At 36.9% G+C, this 9,365-nt stretch overlaps 2 protein-coding genes across 2 annotated transcripts; both read right to left on the bottom strand.

Annotated features, from left to right (window-relative positions):
* Positions 1–578: 578 nt before the first annotated feature.
* Positions 579–6,639, bottom strand: LOC310716092 (antigen peptide transporter 2-like). Its single transcript, XM_083522955.1, has 11 exons — positions 5,092–6,639; positions 4,899–5,013; positions 4,597–4,727; positions 4,192–4,397; positions 3,422–3,619; positions 3,169–3,297; positions 2,890–3,078; positions 2,350–2,523; positions 2,111–2,270; positions 1,150–1,286; positions 579–1,056 (listed from the first exon to the last, which is right to left on the bottom strand). The coding sequence occupies exons 1-11, from the start codon at positions 5,588–5,590 to the stop codon at positions 823–825; spliced, it is 2,172 nt and encodes a 723-aa protein (XP_083379081.1). The 5' UTR covers positions 5,591–6,639; the 3' UTR covers positions 579–822.
* A 157-nt stretch (positions 6,640–6,796) lies between these two features.
* psmb9a (proteasome 20S subunit beta 9a) lies at positions 6,797–9,275 on the bottom strand. The gene is made up of 6 exons (XM_083522994.1): positions 8,939–9,275; positions 8,683–8,750; positions 8,292–8,423; positions 7,619–7,748; positions 7,363–7,504; positions 6,797–7,264 (listed from the first exon to the last, which is right to left on the bottom strand). Exons 1-6 carry the CDS (start codon positions 8,993–8,995, stop codon positions 7,137–7,139), a joined length of 657 nt encoding a protein of 218 aa, XP_083379120.1. The 5' UTR covers positions 8,996–9,275; the 3' UTR covers positions 6,797–7,136.
* Positions 9,276–9,365: the final 90 nt, after the last annotated feature.

The following is a 9,365-nucleotide window of genomic DNA, read 5'->3' as shown; positions in this document are numbered from 1 at the left end:
TTGTCTTTCACAAAATGGCCACCATGACATCAATCTTGCCAAATGCCATTTCAATCAAGTTTGCCAACCTGGTTGTTTCTTTAAAGTCACGTGATATACCAGAGCTGGCTAGCTCCCAGAGGTTTCATTATTATTAATAATATTATGCAACCAGAAGACAGAAGTAGTAGTAGTTGCTGCTTTAGATTAGTTGGACTTTTTGCTCTCTTTATTCTGTCTTTATCCTGCTGCTTCTAAAAATAAAAATAAAATACCAGAAACAAATAGTTTTGTATAAGGAACAAAAAATTTTATACTTGTGAGGGCAGTTTTAGTAACGGACATATTGTTGACATCAAACTAGCAGGACTCCACAACATCATAATTTGATTTTAGAAAGAAACATTTTGTAAAATATACTTATTTTACTATTTATTGGCTTATGTTCTCAAAAAGTGCACAAAGTAAAAAATAACTTATGTCATTAGTATATGAAATAAAGTTGATAGTAATTGAGATAAAAAATTCTTCATTATTAATTCATGAAAACTGTCAAATCTGATGATGTTTGGTTGTGTTTCCTGAGACTTGTTCTATCGTTATAATTGACCAGTTAAACAATATTTATTTTTATATTTACACTATTTACAATGTATAACAATTAACATCATATTCTTTTAAAGTTTGGCAGAATAAAATTAGAACACAATAATACAGAAATCTAATGGTGCATATAGTCAAATAAATGATAACAAACAAATAGAGAACACATGAGACGGATCATCAATAATATTTATCGCAATATATTATTATGGTATTTAATCCTGATCGAGGACTGAGTTGTCAATTTATGTTGTTATTGTTGCCATTACTGTTGTTAGTGTTATTTTCAGTAAAGAGTTTCTCTTTTAGTTTGTAGTAATGTCCTTCCTTCCTCATGAGTTCCTCATGACTGCCTTGCTCCAAAATAACCCCCTGGTCAATCACAATAATCTGGTCCGCCTTCTCAATGGTCTTCAGCCTGTGTGCAATCACCAGTAAGGTCTGATTGGGGCAGTTGGCCAGGGCTTGTTGAACCTGAGTAAAAATTTTAAAGTTTGACGTTATAGTTTGTGTTATTGTGGATGCAGTCTGTATTTATGTGTGTATACTGTATGTGTGTATGTGTACCGTTTGTTCACTCTTAGGATCCAGAAAGCTTGTGATCTCATCCAGTAATATAACCTGTGGCTTTCTGATTAGAGCTCTGGCAATTGCAATGCGCTGCCTCTGACTGCTACCAAGAAGACTTCCTCGTTCACCTACGTCTGTAAAACCACATTTAACCAAGAATTGTATTTTTCAAGTGTAATTTTTTTACTGTACAAAGCCTGTCAAAAGTTTGGAAACTCCTAGTCTTTATGGTTTATGAGACTCATGCATGTTCCTTTTGTTTCTATTCAATTGGTAAAAGATAAAACACAAGAATCGGTCAATGAAGATGAGTGAGATGGTGAGATGAGTTCAATTTTGAATTTTTGGCCCTAAAAGACAAATGTAACTAAGCTGAAAAAGCGGAGAGAAGATGTTAGCAGACTGTCCTATACCAACAGTAAAACATGGAGGAGGAAGTTTGATGGTTTGGGGTTGATTTGATGCAGGGAAAATTTTAAACTTATTTTACGTGAAAGAAATACTGAACCAACATGGCTACCATTCCATAATTCAACGTAATTCAATTCCATCTGGACTGCAGCTGATTAGAACCAACTTTTGCCATACAACAAGCCAATACCTGGAAACATACATCCAAGCTCTGTAAGTGTTATTTAGAGAGTAAAAAGTCAGAAGTCATGGAATGGCCTGCCCAGTCGCAAGGTCAGAAAGAAATATCCAACTAGTGAAAAACACCTTAGGCAAGTTTTATAAGAGAAATTACAGTATTTCAGCAGAATGTTTGAAGAAATGACCTTTTTTATGCCAAGGGTGTGTAAAGCTGTTATTCATGCTAAGGGAAGATTTTTCAATAAAAATAGTCTCTCAAAAACAATAAAAGACTAGGTGTGTCCAAATTTGACAGACACTGTATGCACAAGGCATAATTAACTTATGTGGTCATGACCACACTAAACATCATTTTAGTGTATCTTACCTGTGTCATAACCTTTTTGTAACTGACAGATGAATTCATGCGCATTGGCCTTGCGTGCTGCCTCCTGAATTCTCTTAAGTGAACAGTCTGGCAGTCCATAAGCAATATTGTCCCGCACGGTACCAGAGAAGAGAACAGGCTCCTGGCCCACTGCTACAATCTGCAAAAGAAAATCATTTTCAATGCAAACTCTGTGATCAATACACACCTAGGATCTTACTATAAATATCCAACATTACCTTGCTGTGCAGGTATTTGTGTTGGTAGTTCTGCAGAGGATGTTCATCTAGCAGGATCTGTCCTTGCTGAGGCTGGTAAAACCTCTGCAGCAGACTGACGCAAGTGCTTTTCCCACCACCGGAAATTCCCACCAGGGCAGTCATTTTACCAGGTTTCAGCTCCAAACTAAAGTCCTGCATCAAGCACATGTACAATGTAATACATTTAATCTATATTTTCACAAGATTACAATACTTTTTTTGTGGATGCAAATGCTTCTTTCAGTTTTTTGTAGCTCCAAAAAACACTAATAAAATTTCACAAAATTACAAATTTGAAACATAATAGCTTTAAGCAGCACGATCTTCCACTAGAATGAAAACAGGTGCAGTAATGCTTAATAAGAGTCACTCTAATCACCACCCATCTTACATAGATTTGCACAATATTATTTCTGACAATGAACAAAGCATTCATCAGGTGTTTGTCCATGTGATTAAAATTCACTGTTATTTTTAAGTGTCATCAAATTATTAGAGTTGCCATGTTGTAATAATCACCTCCAGCACACTGCGGTCAGAACGTGTTGGATAAGAGAAGGTGATGTTCTGGAAGTTGATGTGGCCCTTCAAATCCTTTGGCTCCAGGGTCCCATCTGTCCTCACTTCAGGCTTGCGGTCCAGGTACTCAAACACCTTCCCAGCAGCACCCACAGAGTTTAGCATGTCTCCAAATATGTAAATCAAAGTCTAAAGAAATAAAGTAGATGACATTTTTCAGAGCTCTTCGTCTATAAAGCGCTGTAATTTTAAACCATTCTCTTTCTAATGTAGACATACCCTAATGCTTTGTGCAAGATTCGTCTGGTAGAGGACAAATGAGACCAGATTTCCTGCTGTCATCTGTCCATAAGTCACAAACAGGCGACCGTAGTATAACATTGCCACCTTCACACCCAACCCTGTAAGCTATGAATGACACACAGAAACACACAAAATAAAGGATTATAGCTGGGAGTCTAAAAAGCACTTCCTGAAATGTGAAATTTAGCTTTGAAAAAGAAATCACAAAAGAAAGAATTTCCTCTCATACCCTCATAACCAGCAGGTACACTGCTCTGACTGTGCCCCGACGAGTCTTAATATTATGTGTGTCCATCAGCCGCTGATCATAGCGAAACTTTTCACTCTGCATTGCGTTAAAGCTCTTTACTGTCCTGATGCCTGAGACAGCTTCTTCGGCAGCATCATTTGCTCTTGCGATGGAGTCCTGCACCATCTTTGAGAGTCTCTTCAGGAGAGACAAAATTGAGTTAGATCACCGGCCTGAGCTGTTTCATGGTCAGGGTCAAAGTGTAACTGAAGCCTATTTTGGGAACAATGGACATAAGTTAAGAATACACTAGTCCATCTAATAACACTGTAGTGTCACTAGTCCATCTAATGGCACACATACAGTATGTTTACATCTAGATTAATTTAGGGAGTTAGAAAAAACAAGCAAGTTACTTGTAGAACAAACAAATATCAACGCAGTTAGTAACCTGAACTCAGGAACAAAGTGGGGACTCTGAGCTGTGACATGGAAATCAGTACTTTAGTGAAGCACTAGAAATTTCAAAGCCACAATGCCAGGTCAAAACAACATTTTAAATACAGTTTAGATTACTACACATATATTTGGTGAATATTTATTTAAAGATGTGTGAAATTTGTGTGCATTTTATTCTTTCTCCATTAAAGTACAACAACTAATCTAAATAATGAGTCCGAAAATACGTCTTAGTGATATGAATTTATGGTGTTCCATACTCCAGAGTTTCTCTAAGAGAAAAGATATATGTTAAATTATTAGGTCAGTACCTGGTAGTGTGTGTCATAGATGTTCTGTAGCAGTCCAGTTAAAGGTGTCTCTAACAGCATTAATACAGTGAGCTTCCAGGAGAGACTACACATCAGGTACAGCATCCCCAGGGTCTTAATCATGGTCCGAAGAAGGACATTCACATTTAGTGCAACAGCTCTTGCCATAAGATTGGTGTCTGTGGACAATCTGCATGTGATGTCACCTAGGGAAGAAATGTAGTTTAAAAAAGTCAGTACCCTGAAGGCATTCAAAGAATCAAGTGTACCATTTGTTATGTTCTAACTGTAGCTTTTTCACACAACTAAGTGTGTAACCAAACATTACAAAAAAAAAATTATATATTGTACAAATATTATGGGGTTTGCATGTTAAATGCATGATGGAAATTCATAATAGTCTACCTGTTTTTGTAGTCTCAAAAAAGCCAATTTCCTGTTTAAGCAAGCAGCTGAAGAGTTGATGCTTCACTCTGGAGATAAATCTGCCAATTGCACACAAGAACAGACCTCCACGACAACCTGCACTGAAAGAACTGAAGATGGGGAGGAAAGATTATGATTAAAAAATAATATTTGTCCCAGTAACAGAATAGAGCACTGTTTCGGATACAATTAGGGAATGTGAATGCATGAATGAAAACTAGTTTTGGACTGGTGAATCTAAAGACCTGGAAAACATCCATAATGTATTGTTATTTACTGACCTCCCAAAAGAGAAAAATGTCATTAATATAATTATTGAAAGAAATTCATTCCAGCTGTATTCAGTCTGCAGAATATCAATCAGCTTTCCTGTGTATAGTGGGATAAACATCTCACCTGAAACACAAGAACATCACAGCTGAGCATGTAGGTTTCATTCAAACATCATTCACAGGAGAATCACTCATTACTTACAGAGGACAGCTAAGGCTAGAAATACAGATGCCCCAAATAGGAACAGATAGTCAGGTTTGTAGAGGCGGATCACTCTCATGAAGAGCACTCGAGCTTTCTGCTTGTTCTCTTTGCTGCTGCTTTCCCCGTTAGATTCTGGAAAGAGGGTCTCCCAAAACAGGCATCCCAAAGCAGCAGACACACTGCCGACCAGCCACATAGCAAACTTCTCCAGCGGCCAGCCACCAAACACAGTTAAACGACCTGTTTCATACACAGGATTGAGAAAACAGTGAGCCAAAATCCACCGCTTCATCAGGGACCCTCTAACATCACTCCAGTAGAAGATTGCGCAGAGCAGTGAGCATCTCAGCACAGCCTCAGTCCACTGCTTCAGCAAGGCATCTCCACCATCCAAACTCCTCTCTTCACTTCTCAGCTGTGTGCTGGCCAAATCCAGCACATACACCACCAGCAAATCCGTGACCACAGCAAGAACACACACCAGAAGTTTGGACATCTTACAATCAATTAAAAAGCAGCTTTCAACTGTCTCACATTCAAAGTTTATGAGTAAATCGATTTATCCTGCATGCATTTTAACAGCAGTGAAGGTATTCCCCAGTCTTTACCCTGATGTCTATAGAGGTTTGTTTTCATTTTCACTTTCTTTACTAGGGGTTTTCCAAATGATGTCTGAATTCAGAAATAGATAGCATAAATAATTAAACGTTTACATTAAATGTTAGCCTACAATAAAGGTCACTATAATAATGAAATGCACATATTATACAAATATATTATAAAAAATATATAGATATAGTATTCAGATTTAACGTGTTGGTAAACTACTATATTCATCAAATCATTTCACTTTTTCACCATGGGGAGGCGACAAACTTTTACTTGCCTTTTACTTGCATCAATGTAGGAAACCTGAGCAAATCCTGCTCATTTCAGTTCTACCTAGCAACTGATGAATCGACTCAAAGGCACCAATTAGACTTTAACACAGCATTCATTTCCGTTCAGTAGGTCAGTGACAGCATAATTCTTTCAAGAAATATTTTTGGACACAGTACATTCTTTTTTGCATTATGACTTTGCACTTCCAATCATATTAATGAACATTTTGTTTGTCCCTTGTATATATTGTGATACTTTGAATCCTCTTTCTATTTGCATGTTTATTTTGTTTAGTGGTTATATATTGATGCTAAAACTTTAAGTTGTCTTTCCCTTTGCTAATTATTTATCATAATGCTTGCACACTCAGAAGTGGTATATATTTTTGCATCTTTAGTAGCTTTTTTTGCCTAAAAACGTGCAGAGACTGCACAAATTTCACATACACTTTATTGTCCCACCATTTGTTTATTAATCCCCAGTAAGTGCTTTAACGTGGTTAGGGTTCATCCCTTGAACACTTGGTTGGAAACAGGGCAATGTATGGCATCATGCCCAAACAAAAACTCCTTAAATCTCATGGGCATTTAATCATAGCTAATCCAACTGTTTGCATGTTTTTAGCAGGAAAACCCAAGAGGGCATAAAACAAAAATGCGAAACTTCACACATACAAATAACTGAAGCTAAACCTAGATCCTTTGATATTGCCATATATATAAGCAATATTGCCTTCTGTGACTTACATCTTGTTATGAGGACTCTAAACATGAGAATAATGAAACTTAAAACTTCATAAAGAAAAAATATAAAAAATGCATTGTTTTGAAGCTGCATTTATTTGTCACTTATGAATCTAATGAATCTTATTGTCAACATGAAACACTTCCAGTGTATTATGTCAAAGGACCATAGCTGAATTTCAGAAACATACAGCTAGAGTTCCAGTGCAGCAGTGACACTGACATGGTAGTGTTTGTTGCTCTGACTAGTGGACCAAGTTTAAGTGCATTGCTAGGGTTTTTAAACTCCACAATGCTACTGCCAGGTTCAGTCGGATTGAAATAAAGATCTAAACAATTGTGAGATCTCTGATGTACTTAATATAAAAGATAAATGATTAACAATCCCAGTAACATTGTTTTTCTGTGCCCTCCATTTTATTCATCAAAAAATTTGGGTAGTTCATTTCCCAGAATGCACTTCTCCTCTGCTCCCTTCTCATCAATGGTAACGAGGTAAGCCACGCCTCCACTAGAACCATCTCTGTTCATAGCAAGTGTCAGTGCTAGAAAAAACAACAGAAAAGATGTGCAATTAAAAAATCAGCTAGACTGTATATATCTCTTTTCTGTTCCTTTTTGATGTATAGGTTAAAAAATTTACCATCTACAACAAACTTCTGACTTTCTTTTCGTGTCATGCCTGTCCGGTATTCTGCGTCAACAAACCCATAGATGTAGGAACTACCAGAGCCACCGATAGCAAACGGCTGCTGAGACAGTAGACCATCCAACGTCACGTACACCTATAAATGTTTAAACACACCAGCAATTTGGGTACATAGTATGCATATTAAGCATAAATTCCTACTACAATTTTACTATTGCTGTACCATTCCAGTTAGTAGTTTATCACTAACCTGTCCCCCACCTCTCCTGTCCCAACCTGCAACAATTAGATGTGCAGATAGTTCCTCTTTATACTTGTAGGTAATGTTTTTCACTAATGTGGCAGCTGAGCAAACCAGGGGATCTTCTTCCAGTTCAATACTGTCATACAAACACAATTACATACACAAATAAACGACATAAAGATTCATCAGAAGAAAATGTATTATGTGGAATTTATCGAAAGTACCTTTTCCAATTCAAATCTCTGCAGCATTATATATTAGAGTTACAAAAGTATAAACCTGGAACTTAAATCCTGCTAAAAGTATCCGTTATTATGGTAGATTCTCACAAATTAAAGCTCTCCATATTGTAATAGAAATAAGTATTGTTTGATTCAGAAGCTAACTGAATATAGGAGGCGAGTAAATTCATTTCAACCATATCACTGTATCATATTTAATAGCTAGAAGTATTTTAGACAAAAGCCACATTTTGAACATTTTTTTTCTTTCTTTACACCCTTTTACCTAAATGCACCTTCCAAGAGTCTTTGACCTCAAGATAATACGAGGTTCACACAAAAATACAGCATATTACTTGTCCATGTAGCTAGAATTTCACACATATTTAGACACACTTAGTGTGTGTATGTCAGGCCCAGGGATAATAGAGATACAGTGTATAAGAGGTGATCAGTACCTGTGCACATCCAGTTGATAGTTCACTATCTCAGCGATGGTCTGGGCATCAGCTGCTGACCCGGACAGAGCACAGTAGATCTTATCATGGAGCTGAGAAAGTTTGTTCATAACTCGATTTACCACTGACTCCCTACAAATAAAAATAAAAATAGAAGTAATATAAAAAAAAAAGAAATACAGTAACCGTTCTGTACTTGACAGTAAAGTTAAATATATTAAATAGATTTCTTTTTCTAATGTTGAGAGACATCACATGACAGAACTGAATGAAAAACTAGATCCCAAAGAGCAAGAATTTTACCAGTGCATGCATGCATCACTAAATCCCATTCAAATAAATCTCTCAGATCTTATTAAGGTTGCTAAACAGTTTGGGATGAACTTCCTACCCAGCAGACACACGTGAGTCTGAGCCAACGACAACTCCGCCTTCAAACGTAACAGCTATGATTGTAGTCTGAAAATAAAACACAATTATTTTAGATAACATTATAATAATTATAGATACATTAAATGAATAGCAAACTAGACAAGCGAGGTACACATGTTTAGAAGCCTGCCTCATTTTGCTTTTGCATACTAAATAACAATTAAAAATGCGTTTAACCATAAAAACCATTTAACAGCTGATTCAAACCTTCTTACCCCTGTTTTGACTTCTTCATTCAACCAGTCTGGGTGCGATGTAGATTCCTCCAGCATGATGATGATGTCTGCTTTAGCCTTCAATCAGCTTCACCTACACCTATTAGTATCGCACACACAACACACCCGACTGACACCGAAGCAGAACAGAAAGCGTGAGAAACTTGATCTGAGGCGAAGCAACAGCACTTTAAACACTATCATCAGCGGTTTCAAAACAGAACACTCGAACACAACAGGATTAAATAGCTATCAAAATATCCCAGGCTTGAAAAACGACTGCACGTCTAACCAGGCCGTTTGCTGCTCCCCCTTCAGTTCCGCCAGTTGAAAACGAAAGTAAATTGTAGGCTATTTGATTGGAAGCCTGTTGTGAGTCATGGTGCATAAACAAAACCACAATAATCCTTACATCCTTACATCTTCT

The sequence above is a fragment of the Silurus aristotelis genome (assembly GCF_946808225.1).
Source record: "Silurus aristotelis genome assembly, chromosome: 20".
NCBI classification, from domain to species: domain Eukaryota; kingdom Metazoa; phylum Chordata; class Actinopteri; order Siluriformes; family Siluridae; genus Silurus; species Silurus aristotelis.
The sequence above is the reverse complement of the archived record's forward strand: the minus strand, read 5'-3'. Positions and strand labels throughout refer to the sequence as shown.